We start from the raw sequence: 18,595 nt of genomic DNA, 5'->3' as shown, positions 1-18,595 counted from the left end.
CTATAACATAGGCTTAACACAATGGGATACTGTATGGCTTAAAAGGTTTTAATGGGGTATAATGTTGTCGGGAGTATTGTTGAGATTTGATGGTGCATTGTTTCAACTTCCGGTGTTGACAAAACAACAAAATACATAAAGACGCATCTTTGATATTTGGTTTGTAATTGTGTATCATAATCAAGCAAAAATATTGTTAACATGCATGATCAAGTATAAAGGAAGTTTTTATTGTATATAATAACCAGCATGATCTGCAACGATATCAACATCGATGATTGATCAGTATTGACTATGTTAATAATGAGAACGCCATCGCACTATAATGCAAGGCGATATATTGCCTAAATGGTTTTAATGAGGTGATATTCTAGGCATAGGTATTATCGGGATTTGATGGAGAATTGTTTCAAGTGGGTTTCAACTTCTGCATGGTCTTGGCAAAACAACATTAAAAACTCTAAACAAATAAGGCGCACCTTTGCAACTTGGTTTGTGTATAGATGAGGTTGTAATATACGGGATGCAAGCAAAAAGTTTTATATAAAAGCCTGCATCGATGTCGAATTGAATGGTGAGATACTAGGCCTCAGTAGATTAAAAATGGATCTTAACAATCAGAAACGGGTTAATTGCGCAGGAAGTTTGTCCTGGCTTCGCGTAACAACATACGGGTACGTCTTGTTCCCCCTTCCTATTTCTACTGTAGAACAATCCTATAGTATATTTCAAGAAAATTTATTTTCCAATCGATGTTTCCGGTTTTATCTCAGTTTCTGCTTATTTTTGTGGGGATGTGTACTTCTTTCAAAACCAAGAAATCATGTGACATATACCAACAGAGATTGACTTGGAAGTCAGGCACTTTCCATGATTGGTCTTTCAGCTACTATGCATGCATGCAGTAACATTTTCTACCAGACGACTAATCAATAACACTTAGCAGGTGAATGCAATAATAATACAAGCCGCCATGGATCCGGGGTTATATAGTGTGAGGGGGGGGGGGGCGGACCATGCAATGGGTGGGTGTGCTGCGATATTGTCCCCTGCATTTTGATGTTTACGAAAAAATGCTCCGTGAGTGGCACAATTCTCTCTCTCCTTAGCTTTTTTATTGGAGGGGGGGGGGCTGTCGATTTTTTTTTGTAAAAAAAGTGGACCCTCCTCTGGTAAACATGGATCCCAGGCCCCCGAATGATACTATTATTATATTTTCTGGTGTATCTGAATTGCGTAGGCCTATATAAAATCACCTTCTCGTTTTATCGGTCGGACACATTCGGAAACAGATTGTAAAGAGTGCTTTGACGCCTAGACTAATAATCCCTATTACGTCATCACCCCTCCCCACCCCAAATAATACTCTGTTCATTTCATTGAAAGCCGAGGCACACATTCGATGCCCCCCCCAAAAAAAAAATGAATAAGAATGAAAATGAAAATAATAAATAATAATGAATAAATAATTAAATGAATAAACATCTTGAATAGTTGTGAGAATTTTATAAATACAAAAATACTTGACTCTTGACTGATATTTCACACGGAATCTGATATTACAGGAATATAAATCAGGATCATAAAAAGGATGGATAAATCTAAGCAAGCAGTGCAATACACAGTGGAAGCTATGCAGTATCTTGTTGGTGGGAGAACACGTCATCCTATCAGGTTTGATAACCACTTTCATTTTCTTCTTTTTTAAAGGTCAAGTCCACCTCAGAAAAATGTTAATTTGAATCAATAGAGAAAAATCAGACAAGCACAATGCTGAAAATTTCATCAAAATCGTATAAGAAAGTTATGACATTTCAAAGTTTCGCTTATTTTCAACGGCAAAATAGTTATATGAACGAGCCAGTTACATCCAAATGAGAGAGTCGATGATGTCACTCACTTACTATTTCTTTTGTTTTTTATTGTTTGAATTATATTTTTCTCTTTTTATTCAAATCAAGTTTTTGTTGGGGTGGACTTGTCCTTAAAAATAAGTGTGATTACATAAAAGTTATTCCAAATATGTTTTAAAAATAAAAAGCACAATTGTACTAAATTTTGAATTATTACTGCACGTATTCAACGATTTATTTTCTCCTTTTTGTATTTCTGTCCCCCCCCCTTTGGGGGTCACCGGGGATGTCAGGAGTAATACGTGACAGAGGCGATGTTATTTAGACAAGGTGGGGGCGGGGGGGGGGGGCGGAGTGAGGTGTCGGACAAGAGACGTTTTCAAAGTAGGCCTAGCTATTGAACTTGAACGAATCAGCCAATCTCGCATGCCTCGAATAATTGTCTTTGGTTTAAAAAAAAAAATCATGCTGATTTTTATTTTATTTTAATCATTTTCACTTATTAATATCATTAATAAGTGATTTTACCCCTTCCACATGAATTGTAAGGTGCACCCCAGCAAAATGTTGATTTGAATCAATGTAGAAAAATCAAACAAGCATAATGCTAATCAGATGTAAAATAAGAAAGTTATGACATTTGAAATTTGGCTTATTTTTCAAAAAACAGTTTTTATATGCATAGCTCAGTGATATGTAAATGAGAGAGTTGATGGTGTCCATCACTCACTATTTCTTTTGTTTGTTATTGTTTGAATAACTTTTTTTATACACTGATGTGAATTTTTACCAACTATAGGACCAACTTAATTGAACCATAAAATCTTATAACGATGGTAATACCACATGTTCAGGAAGGAATAAAACTTCGATTTACAAGACAACGAGAAGAAAAATAGAATATTTCATATAATAACATACAAAGAAATAGTGGGTGATGTCGACCAGGGTGTGCATAACTGTTTTGCGAATAAGAAAAACTTAGAAATGTCATAACTTTCTTATTTTACATCCGATTTTGATAAAATTTTCAGTGTCATGCTTGTTGGATTTTTCTCTTTTTATTCAACTAATTTTTTTTGGGTGGACTCGTCTTTTAAGAGTATTTATTTCTATTTGATTTTATCATTGCGAACCTTCATAATGTTTTTTACGATGTCCCATTTATTAGGATAAATTTGCTCATTATTTTGATACATTTGATACCTACTTAAAATGCATTATATTACCAGTACCAATCTACTCATGAAATAAAGAAGAGCGTTTATTGAGGCTTATACCAAATTTGTCACTGTATGAATCATGAGTAGTAGATTATGGAATTGATGAAAGGTCCTTTTTTTTCATTAATTGCCCATGCAAAAAATCGAGAGGGCGTACATTTTGATACAGTTTTGATGATATCGGGCGCGCACGCACGGTACTCACGCGCACCGTACGTATACGGGCACAATATACGTGATCCTCGGCGCTCCGAATCCACCCGACAATTCTCTGGAAAGGGAGTCTTCTTTTGGATTTAATTCACAAAACTCACACTCACATTTTAGGATTGTTTTCTAATATTAGTCTTCATAGTTCATCTTATTCTTTTCCAGCATGTCTGGACGACAGAGTGTTGTGGATCGCATGCAGGCGGCCCGTCATACGATAGCGGGTTCAGACCTGAGGAAGTCGGTATGCAAAGCCACGACTGAGGAGTTGATGGGTCCCAAGAAAAAACATTTGGATTGTGAGTAGCAAACTAAGCAAGAATTATACATGTCATTTATGATTAACGGTTTCGGTGTCAATGTTATCATGTAAGGACCAAAAAGAGATGAAAAAATTACAGATAATGATAATAATATGAGCCACGGTACCGGTATATACCGGTACTGTTGTTTAAAAAATTTTGAGCTGAAAAATTGAGAGAAAGAGACTGAAAATTTTGCGTGTGGACCAAGGAAGGTGGAGTTGTGTGTGATCATGATCAACTTGAGAACTGGGGGCCGGGGGGAGGGGGGGGGGGGGGGGGGGGGGAAGGGAATCGAATGGATGAGTGCGATTTTTATGGTTGTGAATGAATATTTTAGGTAATGTAAAACAAGTTAGCCCAAATTATCCTAAAATCCCCCCCAAATGAATGCCTTCGGGTGATCATCCTTTCACGAGTCACCCCAAGATATTCCACAACACTTATTCAAGAATATTTAGAAAATCAATATTCTACAAAATTTGTATTTACTTTTCCACATAATTATGATGGTGGGCCCCAAGTCTGCGCACCTAACAATTTGAGTTAAGATTTAACATGAATTTCTTCTTATTTCACAAAATCTTTCAGTTGATAATGTTCTTTACATCATATCATGAGTTAGTGTGCCAAATATCTCATAAAAATGTGAAAGAAATATATGATTTTCTTGGAAAAAACCTCGGGCAGTCATTTTCAAATTGAAAAAAAAATGGTACCCCATGTCTGCGCACTCATTCACTTTGCACACGATTCAGGGATTTTGATGAGAAAGGCTGCATTTTGAGGCTGTCACATGAAATGCACTGAATTCATTATTTTTCCACCATTTTGAGTCGGATTTTTTAATGAATACCTGTCTATGTATTGCATGTGTAAAGTTCGTGTTCGTTGCGTATCTTCTTTTACTAGAATCCCGCAGATACGCGGGTGCGCAGACTTGGGAGACCGCGCAGACATGGGGGAACTGACCATACCTGTTGCACACAAAAGTAGTTCTTGAAATGAAACAATAGCCCTATAAAATAAATTATACTTTATTTATAACAATCTACAATGTACCCTGAGTGAAAAAAGATGCATGGCCCTAAAATAGGATTTACCTTGTCACTGTCACATTTTCACAATTCGCCTATTTTGCCATTGGAATTAGAATCTGTGCCATATTTACAAATAATGTACCTTACATGTATCGCATTAATAATGGCCACTGATGTACAGATGGGGGGGGGGCTTTGAGAGGCCGTGAACTCCCAAATTTTAAGGATTAAGGGGGAAAAACAAAGAGAAAGAAAAGGAAAGGAGAATGGGTAAAATATGATATTAGGCTTATTTCCTGAATATCTGTCAAAATCTTATTTTTAAGGGATATTCTTTAAGGTAAAAAATTTTGCTTGGTTGCTTCACTTGCTCACCTGCCTCACCACTTAAGTTTTCCCATGTCTGACCTAGTCTTGAGGACGCAATGATTATTTTTTTATAAGCTGTCATATACTTCTTCATCATTGACATCTTGACACTTTAGCCATAGTGTCCTAAGCGAAGTACAATAATAAAGATGAATTTTATTAATTTCTACACCTGACACCTAATGCGTAGGAAGATTTTGAAAAATGTTAAATAAAATTGTCAAAAAGAAGATTTCTTACCTCACTGATGCCGCGTAGACCCCTCGATCCACATGTAAACAACGGAAATACAATAGCGTGGACCATTGAACCGCCTATGTACACGTACTTCCGGCTTACGACGCCATTTTGAAAAACCATTTATAGATAAAAATTATTATTTTAGAAATAATAAAATTTATTTAGTAATTATAAATAATTTGTAGCATTTAACAAATTATTTATAATAACGTAATAAATTTTATTATTTCTAAAAGGGCATTTCATGTGACGGCCTCAAAATGCAGCCTTTCTCATCAAAATCCCAGAATCGTGTGCAAAGTGAATGAGTGCGCAGACATGGGGTACCATTTTTTTTTTCAATCTGAAAATGACTGCCCGAGGTTTTTTCCAAGAAAATCATATATTTCTTTCAAATTTTTATGATATATGTGGCACACTAACTCATTATGATGTAAGGAACACTATCAACTGAAAGACTTTGTGAAATAAGAAGAAATTCATGTTAAATCTTAACTCCAATTGTTAGGTGCGCAGACTTGGGGCCCACCATCATACCCCTCCCTTCACTTTGCCTGATCCAGTGAATTCTCCATCCTCAACTCAACCCTCCTTCTCCACTTGCCTCTTCCATGTCTTTTTTGGCCTTCCCCCCTCATCCTTGAACACTCACCTCAAACTCAAAAGCTCTTCTTAAAACATGGCCATCATCCCACCTCATACTGCACATGTACATATGGGGCTCCTAAAATGCATTGATTGTCAAATTATACAGATTACTACACTGTGCAGTAAATATTTAAATATGATTTTTTTAAAATCATTTTTGATAATGTGCAATTCATCTTTGCATGTGTTCATACAGGTGTACATGTAGCAATTGGCATTTATTCATCTATGGGCCAGGTCCCTTGGGTCATTCACAATCACTATCAATTATCAAGATATTACTACTGGAGACCCAATCCTGTCCTGTGTACATTTGTAAATCTGCTGCTCTGCATATTTCCATGTATTCCCAGGATATACATAATCACATACACACCTGATCTAGATATCAGAGGATATCCCGGAAGGCGGAAGTTCAACTAGATCGTTGCATTTGCAATTTTATCTCCATATTTTGTATCGTATTGCACTCCCCATGACACCTGTGGTCTAGACACTGGGTCATGGAAAAAATGGGAATATTTTATCGTATTTAAAATTTTGTTTTACAACTTCTGTATGAACAACAATAGAAATATCACATTAGTTAAATTGGAAGTAAAAGCTTCATAAAATTACAGGTATTTTTGTGTGGAAATGTGGGTGCATGTTTTGTATGTCTGTGAAGGGGCAGGGGAAGTGGAATTAATGGTGGAGGGGTGAGCACTGAGTTTGAATTTTATGCTCACTAAGCAGACATCGTACATGTACATGTATGTAGACCTACTGACTTGCTGTGCTTCATTACATGTACATGTAGAATGAAGGGTGACATTGTAAATTATTTGAAGAACTTTTTTTTTCCTTTTGGATATTGTAGATTAATTTTTACCATGAGTCATTATTGACTTATGGTGTGACGGGTAGTGACATCAGTTGATGGTGAGTGAATCATTGACTGATCGGTCTCAAAGACTCAAGACTGAAGAATATTGTTCATTCAACCATAGCACAGTTCATGTGCATGTATGTCTGCAGAATGAAAGGCAGGCATACTGGTAATTTGATTCATTTAGTTGTAATAATCTCCTGTTGTGCAGATTGATCACTGAGATGTGCATATTGTACATTGGGCTACATGTACTTTAAGCACAATATTATACTTTGGGCTACATGTACTATAAGCACAATATTATACTTTGGGCTTCATGTACATGTAGGCCTAGATGCACAATTTTTAATAAACATGTATGAAATAATGTCTCCTGCACATGGACCTGCTTGTAAATTTCACATGTACATGTACATGAAAATTAATGCACATGAAAATAAAAATCATATTGAAAGTAGGACACAATATAATGATTTCATGCAGACAGAGCAGTTTGCATGTAATTTTACAAAAAAAGTAAAAGAAACAATCTTTTGATGCATTTTGTCAAATTTGAATTTGGTTTTTTTTTAAACTGCAACTTAACCCTAGGACAGACTTCAATAATCACGTGCCAATTACATGTAGATCCTGACTTCTGAAGCTCATTAAAATGCGACTGGCTTCCTTGTGCTTTTTAACATGCACCTTGTCATGTGACTCTGCTGAGGTGACATCATCCCCTTCCTCAGACAGACGTCATGTCAGCAGCCGTGAAAGGAACTTGATCTTTAAAGGATTATCTGAGAAGACACCGTGTAATAACAGTAAACACAGGAAGTTCCCAAAACGCCCGATGATGGCACTGCTTTTATAGATGAACTACATTTTAAGGCTTGTACATGGTATTAGTTATAAAACTACAAATGCATGGTATTCGAGGGCATCATACTGTATGATTTGCTTGTCCAAAAAAAGCCTACAGTACATGTACGTTATTAAGCTATGAAGTATTGCATTTTGCAAGATGGTCCCCTGTGTCTGTTTTTCTTGAATATAAATTGGTCACTTCAAAATAAAAGCTCAGTGTATGCTAGTATGAACTATCATGAAATTTTTGAATGTGCAACTGAATGAGTATTCATGAGCACAACTATTGAGTTCAAATTTGAATTCTTGAGGAGCACACACAGTACACAGTCATGTACATCATATGGACATTATTGTCATTGAGATCCTATGCAAGTTTTTCTCTGCATTCACGATTAGTGCACGCTTCTTTGTAGACACACAGCGCAGACAAACGAACATTGGCTGCCCTTCATGTAATTTCCTCTTAGACCCAGGTTTCCCCCATTGGTATGAGTCATTGCTCCTCTGTGACTGTCAGGCACACATCATACAGGGATGAGACAGATAGAGATGATGCTCACGGGGGTATGAAGTCATCTATTGAATGGATGAATAAAGGGGGAGCCGGAGAGTGATCTCCATTCTGAAATCATTCGCAATCTGGTAGAAATACGTAGGCCTCTGTTCTACATGTAGATTTCTGCACTTGATCTTGTCTAGGATTCATGAATTGAATATGAAAGTCTATAATAGTGCGGACTCCGCAGTTGTAGGCCTACATTTAGACCTAATTCTTCACTTGCCGTGGTACTGCATAGTGTGCAAATGATTTAACCGAACACTATCACTCGCCGCTGTAAAGTCCAGAGTCCAGACTACTCAGGCTACTGTATGTAGGGCCTACATGTATGCACTAAAAATTGTACAGACTATGAGAAGCAATAATTTTTTTTTTAATTGCTTCGTGGTCTGCACTATTCTGATCTGGACTACTGTAGATGACATGTACATGTATTTAAGGGTGTGTAGGACCCTTTTCACTAAAGCAGTACAGTAAGCACTACATGTGACCCTGAAGTATGTGTACATGTGTAGGCAAACTTTAGACTGTAAAGTATTGACAGGTTTTTGTACAGTGTAGCCTACATGTACCTGTATGTTAAACTAAAGGGCCTTTCTGTCTATTTTATTGGTAAGCAGCCAACCTGTACATATGTAGGCTACACGTACATAGGCTACATGTACAGTGTATGTTATGTATGCTATGCATGTACATGTATAGAGCGCAGACCTGCTACTGAAGTGTGTTTTCAGGTTTATACTGCTGATGCAAAGTCATCATCCTTGCTATTACTGTACCTATATGATTCATACTCTCAGTCATTAAAGAATTATGTCAAGAGAACCTATACTTGATCCACACACAGTAGAAAACCCCATCCACTGGGGAGAGATTTGAATGAACAAACCAGCTGTCTGTGTGTCAGAGCATGTACCCCCTCAAAGGTCACGGCAGGGGTTTATATTTGGAGCAAGGTGACCCCCAAGAAAAGTTCAAGAGTGGGTGTGTTTTTGGGTGCGTCATAAATCACTACAGGACACATGTGGCGATTGCAGTGTCTGGGCATTCTTTACTTGTCCTTGCTATACATGTATGCCATTTACATGTTCCTTTCAATTTCAGCAACAAATCCTTGCTCTTGAATTATTCATGTATTCTCAAGCACTTGTACAAAAACATGTATTGTTTTTACATGTACTTCTTCATGTGATCGGGTGTGCGTGATTGCTTTTGGATCAAATTTGGGATGTGAAGGCCTACATGTAAAGTCTTTGAAAATACAATGCAGTTACATGTACTCTACATTTGTACATGTACATGTAGGCCCATCGATAAACATACATGTACTGTACAATGTACATGTACATCATGTACATGTACATCATGTACATGTACAGGGCCTACATGATAGGCCTATACTGTAGCCCCACCCCACATACATGTTCTGTAGGCCTACATGCTCATCAGTCCTGTCATAGACCTACTACTCAGTATAGACTCTTAGACACCGTTCTCACTACATGTACCTTCCTAAAACTAGTTTAAATTTAACGCGTAATGAGAATGGTTGAAGCGATCTTAGAAACAATCTTCCAAACCGGTTCAGAAAACCACCTTCCGATGTACATGTAGCGTTCAAGATCGCTTTGCCTCTTTAAACCGGTTTGTAGCGCAAGTGAGGACACAACCATTCTTTGGGAAGCGATCTTCTCACATTTTGAGCACGCTACTACGCATGACAGGTGTAGAATGCTTACGCTGCGGTTTCGAATTTGCGCGAAACATTTCCATAGCAACAAGATCGCTTTACCTGTACGTGAAGTGATTTTGAAAACCACTTTCGAGTGATCAAATGGGAACGCTAGCAAAGCGATCTTCCAAACTGGTTTCCTGAACCAGTTTCCAGTAAAACTATTTTTAGAAAGCGTAATGAGAACGATGTCTCTGTCTTGGTTGTGTACTGAGGGCTATATTTCCATTCAAGAATTTATATCCTACATGTACATGTACATGTACTTGTTACCCTTGATAAAGGCAATGTCAATTTGATGATCAAACCAGTACCATCTACTGTACATGTAAAAGAGGCATGGCACATGAAGATTATTAAAACATCAAGCAAGTTCTGAGATTCAAGTTGTGGGCTTGTGCCTTTGTGACAATAAATACAATGCAAGTTCAGTACCATTTTGTGTGATAAAAGCAAATTTCTGTTCAGGTGAATACTGCTAAGATTAAAATGCCCTTTTTACACAGGATTTTCTTAACCCCGGACTATCGCTAACCCCGTACTATCCTTAACCCCGTACTATTTTTTTTCCTTTTCACACATGCCAAATTGTTATTGCTAACCCCGGATAAGGAATGCTTGCTTTTTACACACGAAACTCGCTAACCCCGGACTAGTGGTTTTTGTCGATCATTCGTAGTACAAGTGCTTCACTCGTACACTTTTTACACACGCTACAATTTCCTTAACCCCGTACTATAGGTGGGGCCAAATAGTACGGGGTTAAGCTTAGCCCACTTTCGTTTTACACATGCGATCTTAACCCCGTACTATTGCTCTTAGCACCGCAATTGGTGGGATAACCCTGCTTTTTTGCAGGGCCAAATAATCCCGTACTATAGGTGGGGTTAGCCCACTTTGCAAAAACGCTGTGTAAAACGAAAGTGGGCTAAGCTTAACCCCGTACTATAGGTGGGGCTAAATTGCCATTTAGCCCCACCAATAGTACGGGGTTAAGGAAATTTTAGCCTGTCTAAAAAGGGTAAAAGTTAGCTCTATCAAAGAAAAGGGAAAACTTAAATAAGTGCATGTACAATGTACCATGTTATCCAGCACTGCAAAGCTCTTTGCAGAGGCAGTTGGCTCAAGCAATATTTTGGGTATATTAATTGCATCAACAGACACAATGTCGACAGCTATTTGAGACCCCCATTGCAAGTGTCCTCATTTCTAGACATACACGAAGGCCTATATGTGGAGTTCCCTGAACAAATACACTCACTGGAACACTATGAATAGTGTACCATCATGTTTACATTGTGGATTTGAAGGAGACCTATTTTGGATTTAAAAAAAAAAACTAGATTCATACTACAGTATGTCTGTCTGTGTACCCATTGTTTATCATGTGCAGTGAAGGCCATTCCACTGGATGTGAAGAGAGAAACAGACACTTCTAGAAGGGGCGTTGTTGTGGCCTTTACTGTGGAGAATTGATTTACATGTAGATACAGTTTCCACTTGGGCTCTAAATTGGTTTATTTTATAGGTCTCCATGTACAAGAGAAAATCAGTATTAATGTAAAGACAGACATAGGCACAAGTCCTAGAATAGTGGAAAAATATTGCAAAACATATAGGCCTAGGTACACGTATCTGTACCTGTCAAAGAACTGATTACTATGAAATACATTGATCTTGGCCTAAGTCTACCTACACTACAGTATAGGTACATGTAGGTACTTATGTGTAGGCCTACTCATGCATTTCGGAAAATGCACAGTTGTATTTATTGATGAATAATAAAACTTCAAATGGGAATCATGCAAAGTTGACCATTTGAGGAAATCACTATGTTTATCCAGTCATTGAGGTACTACTAGTAGTAAAAACCTCCAGGTTTTTTTTTGTACTGTAGTTTTCTTTGGCTATTAAAATATTTACCATATTTGATAAAACTCCATGACATTCTGAATGGAGGTTGCAGTTGTGGCATTTATAGTCTACACGCACAGACCCTAATTGACAGCCACATGGACAGCTGTAGTTTGATCAATGACTTCATCTTGAGAGAAGTCTAGCACAAGTTCCAATTTTCTGTGCAAATAGCGTACAATTCCCATACAGCTCAGATCGTCCATGTTCTAGTAGGATCCATGGATAGTCTAAATAGTGAGACACTTGTGCTTTGACCATGGAGCTACATGTATGCTTTAACCAACACCGAGCTGTGTAAAGAGTAGCCATTCTCAAATGATAATGGGAAAGTGTAACACATCCACATATGTTAATGGATCCTAGGAAGAGCAATCTGCATGCATTCTAAAGACAGGAAGCTTAGCCAGGATATCCTCTCGTAAATTATCACATACTCTACATGTTCAGCCCAGGCAATTCATCAAACACTAAAAGGAACAATATACAGTATGGATGCATCTTGTCCTCTGTACAATCACATGGTTTCAAGGGAAGTTCAATTACATGTAGGCTGTAAAGGTGAAAACGATTCTCAGTATATTTTTTTGCAAGAATATCAAAACTAGGAAGAAAAATTGTGTTAAAACTAATAAAAATCCTTTGCAAACAATTGTTCTTTTATAGAAATATACCCTTGACTTTAAATTTTAACCAAAAGATATTTTGTAAACAGAGAGTTGGCAACAAACAACACAAACACGCAACAGAAATGTATCTACCTGAGCACGAGAGTTGTGTGAATTTTGGCCAAATATATATTGCAAGCCCTACATGTATATGAAATCATGTATTATTATCCAAAATCCAAAATCTTTTTTATGTAGCATATTCATTTTAATATTAGATTTCCCATTGTGTCCCCACCTACATCTGTAATTTTCAACAAGGCAAAGTGGTCTTGAAAACCATACTTGTAGCACGAGGTGGTTCTACAAAGTGGTTTTTAGAAGACCAAAGCAGTGTAGGACTGCTGTGTACAATGACTGTTTTGAGTGTAACCATTACACATTAAAACCGTTTTCCAGTAAACTGGTTTACACTAGATGTGAATGGGGTCTCAGGCCCTATTCATTTTTAAATTATGTTCATACATGTGTAGATAGTTTCAGGATGAACTCTTTTTCTAATAAAATATGACAACCAGTTACATGTTAAAAGACGAAGAGTAACATTGTGCATGTACTGTAGACTATAGTGATGCATTCCTTCAGGACTTGAAACAAGTTTCCTGCTTGAAACATTCTCAATGTCAAGCATGCAGGGTGCCATCATTTATCAGCATCAAAATGTGCCAGCCAGATGCTCATTACATGTTATCTGCAATGTGTTCACACCATTATACAGTGTAGGGCCCATACTATTTGACAAGTCATGTGCTTTGAAAGAAGAGTTTCAAAGCAAATGACTTGTCATGTGTCTACTCAAACTTTTTGTTTTGACTATTGAAACAACCTGAGCAATGATCAGTCTGTTTTATTCTTTTGAACCACTGAAATTGTGTGTTTACATGTACATTGCATACTGATGTTGTATGTTAACCTTTCAAGCTTTAAAGAGGTTTCCCAGAAACAGTGTTGAATTTGAGTAAATGTAGCAGAAAATAATCTACCCATTATAATTACTAGTAATAATGATAGCTGGATTTATATACATGTAGCGCTTTTTGCCTGAGAATTCCGAGCGCTTGCTTTTATAACCCCTAAACTTGAGCTACCATCACCGGCGCTCAGTGCATGCAAGGAATTACTCCTGCCGGGTACCCATTTTTCTCACCTGGGTCAAGTGCAGCACAGTGTGGATAAATTTCTTGCTGAAGAAAAACAAACCATGGCTAGGATTCGAACCCTCGACCCTCTGTTTGAAAGGCGAGAGTCAGACCATGATAGTAGAAAAATAATGCACAGTCCACTTGGATGAACTTTAGAGCAGTATGAAACAACCAAGGCTCATATTAAAGGTCATTTCAAAGCATCTCAACTTTTAAAATGATAAGATTTGACTTTCCATGCTGGGTTTCATGGAAATCATTCTCAGAAGACCAATTATTCACAATTATAGGCTGCAGAAAGTTGCACTAAAACCACTCAGTGAACTTTACAGAGGTGTTGTAGAAATGTCTTGGGGCCCTGTCGTGTAAGAAAGTAATACTTTGCTGATTGGTGTCAGTCTACAGAAGCAATCTGTATTTTGATTAACTACAAAAAAAGTTCTTATGTGCTCATTGCACAATGATGGAAAATCACATGTCACTCCGACAATAAAAAACAACTTCTTTTTCAACTGATCAATGGTGCACATTTGGGACTTGCGCTTGATTTTGTTACATTGTAGTTGTGTTTTAAAGGCCTGGAGGGTTTTATATCAATTGCTATTAAACTTTTTAGTCCTACTGACTTTCTTTTATATGATGCACATGAGCATTCAGTTGGATGTACATGTAGCATAGACCTAGTTTACAAGTCAAGAGTCAATGAAATTTCTGCCAAAAGCACTGTAATCACAAAATTGATTGAGATACAGGACTGTAGGCAAATTCATACCATGGAACAAGCTACATGTACTTCTTAAAGTGATTGGTTAACATTGGTTTGATGTTTAAAAAATCTGAGCTAGATGGTCATATTTGTCACCTGTGTCTGTAACATGTTACAAAAATGAAGCCCAGAAAAAATTGCGTTCGAAAATAATTATTTAGTGCTTCAAAAATTGAAATATAAAGTGACCGGAAACACCATCTTAATTTCATCCCATACACTTATGTGTACTATTTAGGCGTCTATAAGACACCTATTTACAAAATCGGGTTTGTCTTGTAGTTTTAGCTTTTCATTCTCAACGTTTGTTTCAGGGTTTATTAGTTCTAATACATGCACTTGTACACATGTTTCATCTTGGTTTGAGAATTTTTTAAATCGGCTGATCACAAAGTTAAACAATACCTTAAATACCCAGTGAGTGTCTAGAGGTCAAAACGTTGGTGAACTATTCGCTGAAAGCATTTAATGACTATATTTTAACTGTCTCTATACTTTCAGTTAGGCCTGACCCTAAAAACGCAAATACTCTTCACAAAAATCTGTGAAGTTGACTTTGTAACACTTTCACAATTATGATTTAAGAAAATACAAATTATTGATCAAAAATTATAATTGTGGCATTTGGGCCTACATGTACATGATAAAAACAAAAGACATACATGTAATAAAAAACAAGTGCAAATTATTTGCATGCAGTGGCCAGGTATCGTATAAAGCAAAAGCTTGAATGAATAGCCGAAGCTGTGGTCATTGATGATTGATCACCAAACCATCTCAAAAGAAACCACTGTCCACATAAAAAAAATGTGAATGATTGATCTGACTACTCAAAAATCAAATCTCAAATAAGGTCCTTTTGACAGTAACATTCCAATTTTACAAAAAATTGCTGGGTACATAAACCTGGTCATTTAATTGTTCTACGCAAAGTAAATTTGTTTATAAATTTATTCATTACTTTTTTTAACGTTAGGTTTCTTTTTAATTGAATATACTGAATCTTGTTTGATTTTTTTTTCAATTTGAGTTGACCAAAATGTGATCAAATTTTAGAAGTGAGCATTACACATTAAAGGAAACCAAAACCCAAGAAAAGTAATCTTATTGGAAAGAGTAAAATGAGAGGAACAATGTAAAAAAGTTTCATCAAAATCGGTTTTGAAATAAGCAAGTTATGGGAGTTTGAAAACTCTTGTTGTATTTTCTATGGGCATCCTCAAATTGGCAAATGTGCTTCAAAATGGCTGATTTTGTGGACAACTCTCCATTTGTTTTGTACACAAATTTTCAGATTTTCCTCATTATCTTTCAAATTGCATCTTGCCTCCTTCTGAGCACAACATATGTCATTGGAAAATAAAATCCACACCATATGTCAAGGTCAGGAGGAGATAATGTAAAATAAAGGGGAAAATCTGAAAATATGTCACAGAACAAATGGAGAGTTGTCCACAAAATCAGCCATTTTGAAGCACGTTTGCCAATTTTGATGATCCACATAGTAAGTACAAAAAGACTTTTTAATTGTCCATATCTTGCTTATTTCATAATCGATTTTGATGAAACTTTTTTTAAATTGTTCCTCTCATTTTACTCTTTCCAATAAAATAGCTTCTCTTGGGTTTTGATTTCCTTTAAGTTATAGTTTTCCTCTGTTACTTTTGGATAGAAACCATAAAACATGATATGATACATGTAGGTCAAGGGAGAGTCCCACAGGTGTGCAGTGGATGTAGTCTAGAGTTCCAGACCACGTCAGTTCATGAATCAGGGTTTGTGGTCAGGAAATGTACAAGAATGGTTCAAAATACTTTCCATTGATAGCCCATCCACCCACATTTTTGTTGACTAATATACAATTTTTGCGCCATTTTGCAGTTATGAAGCAAGATTATTCTAATTATTTAAACTCTACATGATTGTAGCATGATTAAAAAAATGCCTTTTTACAAAAATGAAAACATACAGTACATTTGTAGTACTACATGTAGGTGTGTGTATTGTTTGCATTTTATACGGCCATCATATTTCCTTAATAACTATAACAGATGTTTGGAGTCATCGGATCGATGTTATAGTGTCTACATGTACATGTATATGCATGTACATGTATGTTCATAACCATCACATGACATATTGGCATACAACCATTCACTGTTGGGTATGAAAAGTCTGCTGGTCTCAGACAAATTATCTGACCTTGTACGAACTTTGGGAAAAGGTGTGGGTTGAATGTAAGGTACATTGTACATGTACATGTTCATTGTACATTTAGGCCTACATGTACATACACATGTACATGTTGGAGATCATAGAAATTAGGACAAGAATGCTGTATAGATGCAAGTATAGGGAGACGGTCTTTTACAGACTGGGAGTGATAGACACGTTCTTTCTTCATTATTTTTTTTACTACAAAGATTCTGTTTCAGATGGATGTCTACATTTGTTCTTGCCCGTTTCTACATGAATTCAATTTTGATTTTAGCCCCATAGGCCCGTATTCTGAAGTCGGGTTTAACTTGAAGTCAGGTTTAAAGTTGTGGTCTAAGTATGGGAAGCCAAAAGTATCAATTTGTTATTAAGTTGTATGTTTCTTATGTTTACTGTGCTCTTTCCTTATTCATCGATGGTGAAGACAATAATTTTTAATTTTTTATTCCTCCTAGACAATTTTGAACGATTTGAGAGCCAAATGAGAATAAGTAATGTATCTCTACTGTTAGTGATTTATGTAGCAATTGGCTCTCCATACATGTACATGTACTTAAACCTCAACTTTAAAACCTGAGTTTAAGTTAAACGCGACTTCAGAATATGGGCCATAGAGTCACAAATGTGGCTGATTTACTGTTATACATACATGTAGACCTCTATTAAATCAGTTTTAATGCCTCAGTACTTGATGGATGATTCCTTGCACCTGTCCACAAAATTTGATTTCAGTGGTCAGAAATACAATGTGCTTGTATTAAAATATGTAAAATTTTATACAAATCCCAAATACAACCATTTTCTAATGATGATCGATACTCTACATGTACATAAGTTGAGACAAGTGTGATATTAGTAATTCTTGCAGATGTAATAAAAAACATCCCTGTTCGAATCCCACTGGTTACAATTTTTTCTGACTTATGATTTTCATTAAAGATTGAGCATCTTTTAAACACATAGGAATAATGCCAAAAATTTGTTTACAAATTATAATTTACTCCTAATCAAGCCTCTTCATTTACTATCCCTGTACACATATTTTATTTTCCCCACTGTTCCCCACATATGTTGTCAGGGCTCTGAATAATCGGCATTAGATGTAAAAACACGTTTGATTTGGATAGCTGACAAGCATTTGCAACAATGTCGTCATTGCTGTGTTTATTGCCTAAAAAAATTAGGATTAAACAACTTTTACATCATGATCTTCACTTGAGTGATGTGAGTGCACCGATAATGCCACACCATGCAATAAATGCAATGTCATTACGTTCAGCCACAGATCGTTCAGCCACTGCATGTACGTGTAGAAGCTCTCCTTCCCCCCATGCAGATTGCTATTCAGGTTGATTAACATATTGCCTGCAGTAGCCATGGCACTCTCTATTTACCGAAAAAACGTATTGCACCAGCAGCACTGCAGCTGGAAATTGGACTGATGCGGGGCTTTAGCGCTGGGCTTCCCTGTGTGATGAGTGAACCCAGGTTCTCACCCCAGAGAACAAACAGGGGTAATTGAAAAAATAATGGAATGATATAATTAGCACATTGATATTGTTCAAATATTCATACTGATGATAAAATTGGTGTGCATGGAGATGAGACCGGGGATTTATTTTGAATTAATGCTATAGTTATGGAAATTTAAGTGTGCAATATAAAAATGATGTCACAAAAATTTCAGATTTGTGATGATAAATATCAACATAATGTATGATGTTAAAGATGATGATAGATTATGAGGAGAAGGATAAGATTGATGAGGAAGAGAATGATGATGATGGATATGAAGAGGTTGAAGAGGATGAGGTTTGTAATGATGATGATGGTGATGATGATAATAATGGTGATTATGATGATGATAATAATGATGGTGGTGATGTTGTTGATGATGATGATGATGATGATGATGATGATGATGATGATAATGATGGTGGTGGTGATGATGATGATGGTGATGATGATGATGAAGAGGTTGAAAAGAAT

General features: G+C 36.6%; 1 protein-coding gene across 6 annotated transcripts in view; it reads left to right on the top strand.

The window, feature by feature from the left end:
* Positions 1–18,595, top strand: part of LOC121413410 (phosphatidylinositol-binding clathrin assembly protein-like) — an 85,688-nt gene that overhangs the window by 1,915 nt on the left and 65,178 nt on the right. For all 6 annotated transcript variants that reach the window (XM_041606220.1, XM_041606217.1, XM_041606214.1 and 3 more), the window contains exons 2-3: positions 1,566–1,674; positions 3,452–3,585. In XM_041606220.1, coding sequence (XP_041462154.1) covers positions 1,592–1,674; positions 3,452–3,585 — 217 coding nt within the window. In that variant the 5' untranslated portion in view covers positions 1,566–1,591. The remainder of the gene's footprint in view (positions 1–1,565; positions 1,675–3,451; positions 3,586–18,595) is intronic.

This window comes from Lytechinus variegatus, chromosome 4, assembly GCF_018143015.1.
Source record: "Lytechinus variegatus isolate NC3 chromosome 4, Lvar_3.0, whole genome shotgun sequence".
Lineage (NCBI taxonomy): Eukaryota > Metazoa > Echinodermata > Echinoidea > Temnopleuroida > Toxopneustidae > Lytechinus > Lytechinus variegatus.
The sequence above is the reverse complement of the archived record's forward strand: the minus strand, read 5'-3'. Positions and strand labels throughout refer to the sequence as shown.